This window comes from Trypanosoma grayi (genome assembly GCF_000691245.1).
Source record: "Trypanosoma grayi strain ANR4 Tgr_1632_V1, whole genome shotgun sequence".
NCBI lineage: Eukaryota > Euglenozoa > Kinetoplastea > Trypanosomatida > Trypanosomatidae > Trypanosoma > Trypanosoma grayi.
This window is the reverse complement of record NW_008827250.1, coordinates 1-2,583: the sequence shown is the minus strand read 5'-3', so window position 1 is coordinate 2,583 and position 2,583 is coordinate 1. Positions and strand designations below refer to the sequence as shown.

Sequence of the window (2,583 nt, the reverse complement as noted above, 5' to 3'; positions counted from 1 at the left end):
GTGTATTGTGCGTGGTACCCTGTTGGAGTGAGCAGAGTCCATATTGGGTGTGGGGGATAATTGTGGGGGAAGAGGGAGAGAGAGAGAGAAGAGAAAGAACAATACAGGAACTCACCTGACACAAACACAAAAAGTAGTGAAGCCTTTGCCGCTATTACTTGGAGAGATTGCATGTGTTGCGACGCGATGTGCAGCTCCAGAGAGCAAGACAGTAATGGGGTGCGCTAAACGCTACTGGACCGCCAGCGATCAAGCGTGAGAAAGGAACCCCAACGGGAATGCCCTACGACCTGCTCTGTGTTGATATGCTTCAGCGCCTCCATCTCGCGCCACTCTCGCCAACGCGGCGAGCACCACCGGCTGTACGGCCAATCGCGATAGAACATGGCGTAGTGGGCGCCGAACTCTCTCTCCGCCATGACAGTCATCATGCCCCAAAGAATGTGGTAGATGCTGAGGCTCCACATAATGTTGTACCAGTCGAGGTCCTCTGTGATCCTGCCAAATGCAGTGGGGAAGTACTTGTTAGCACAACAGCGGCGGGTTCGCTGGTAATCCCACATCAGCAGACGGTAAGAGCGACTCCACTGCGGGGCGTAGCGCCGTGAGATGATAGTGCCAAAGAGCGTTAGCGCGCTCCACAGCAGCACATTGAGGCCGGCAGACTGCCAATTGAGATGCCATAGTGGCTTGCGGTTTTTGCTCCACAGTGCCTCTGACTGCATCGTTTGGTGCGTGAAAGCCATCGTGGCAAGCGGCAGCGGCAGAAAAAGGTGACGGTCGAGGAAACCAACGACGCCGCGGCCCTCACACATGCGGCCCCCGAGCATCACCAGGTTGCACGGGAAGGTCACCGCGAACACCACGGCGCCCACAACTGCGGCACAGCGAATCCCACAGCAGACGGTACATTTGGAGCGTGGCTCAAAGTCGTTATAGGGGTCAGGCGCAGCACGCGGGCGTTTTGTCTGGCCCAGATCCATCACCAGCAGCACCCTGGGCGCTTCCGCGAGAGTGTATGACTATATAAGAGGGGGATCAGCCTTTTTTTAAAATACCTGATCAGATCTATGGAGCTGCATGGTACACAAGTTTTTAGTTTTACCATGGAACCACAAACCAAGACAGACACAACATTGATAGGAAACAAAAAAGGAGAGCCGCACTTCACAACAGAATGCGATAGGAAGCACCGAACTTACATTCACAACGTCTCACCAAATAACTCACCATCGCAATCATATCGCCACCTCAGCAGCAAAAGCAATTGACATCAGAGAGACGTAGGTGCCCATTCCTTCTGCTTCGTTCTTCAAGTTCCAAACATCGTCCCAGTCATCATTCAAGGAATACACAAAAAGTGGTGAGTACCAATCTTTGTAAAGGGACAGAAACACCTTTACCATATCCAGTATATCAGAAACAGTGTTAATGCGATCCCACCATACACAAGCCATGCGTCCACTCTATTGCGCCGGAGAATCTGTAGAACTGTTGAATTGGCCACACCGAGCGACTCCAATACATCTGCTACCTTACTGCCTGTCCCTTCCAATTTGCCACCCTGATCCTGTAGCGCCTTCATCAGCGTATTGCTTTCGTCCATCATCACCCGCACACGGTTGCGAGTGTACTGTAGAGAGGTGCGCTCGTTTTCTAGATGCATCAGCGAAGAAATGTCATCGTGCTCACCTTTATTCCGCATTGTACCAAGGAGTTGTTCCACCTCAGAAAGATACGTTTGACGCTGTTCCGTCTTGCGACGACAGCGTTGCAACGCAGTGTCTATCAGATTCAGCTCCGCCAGCAGCTGCTGTGCTGTACGCCGTTGCAAATCAGTCACCGCCTGTTGTCCTGCTGCCCTCGCATGAATGTTGGACGCCTGCCACGTTGAGGGGAGGGGCTCGACTCTTCCCTGCGACAGCTCCAACAATATAGCACGGGTGCTCTCCATCAGGTCGNCGCCTGCCACGTTGAGGGGAGGGGCTCGACTCTTCCCTGCGACAGCTCCAACAATATAGCACGGGTGCTCTCCATCAGGTCGTGCATATCCCCATACGGCACTGCCCCGCCCTTCTCCGCTTCCGCCAGAAGCCGGTTCAATGTGGCGATGCCGCTCTTGGCCTGCCGCAGCTGCCGTTCCGACGGCGTACCAGACTCGCTGTTGTCCATCGACCCGCCTACACACAGCACAGGGAGTTTAACGGGGGACGACGAGGTATGCGCGGCGTGCAGACCCAGACTACCAGCCACTCCACACTTGCTGTTGGCTGCTGGCCGCATTCACACACCATGGCCAACAATTTCAACCGAGAGAAAAAAAAAGTCGCAGGAACAGGACAAAACAACAACAACAACAAATAAAAAAGAAGATGCCCATGACGCACACGGGCCCAACGAAACAGAAACACAAAATCTGACATGATAGTAAATGACACCAAAAAAAAAAACACAAAAAAAATTGCGAACCAAGTAAAAAGTACAAACACCAAAAATAATTAAATAAAAAAAAATACGGAAACAAACAAAAAAAAACAGATGTATGACGCACATGCGACTAGCAGCCTTCTCCCCCCCCCCCCC

General features: G+C 52.4%; 2 protein-coding genes across 2 annotated transcripts; both read right to left on the bottom strand.

Moving 5' to 3' along the window:
• Positions 1-224: 224 nt before the first annotated feature.
• Positions 225-983, bottom strand: DQ04_16321010 (hypothetical protein; the record flags this gene model as incomplete). Its single annotated transcript, XM_009317450.1, has 1 exon — positions 225-983. The coding sequence occupies one exon, from the start codon at positions 981-983 to the stop codon at positions 225-227; it is 759 nt and encodes a 252-aa protein (XP_009315725.1).
• A 416-nt stretch (positions 984-1,399) lies between these two features.
• DQ04_16321000 (SNARE protein) lies at positions 1,400-1,954 on the bottom strand (the record flags this gene model as incomplete). Its single annotated transcript, XM_009317449.1, has 1 exon — positions 1,400-1,954. The coding sequence occupies one exon, from the start codon at positions 1,952-1,954 to the stop codon at positions 1,400-1,402; it is 555 nt and encodes a 184-aa protein (XP_009315724.1).
• Between the last annotated feature and the right edge of the window lie 629 nt (positions 1,955-2,583).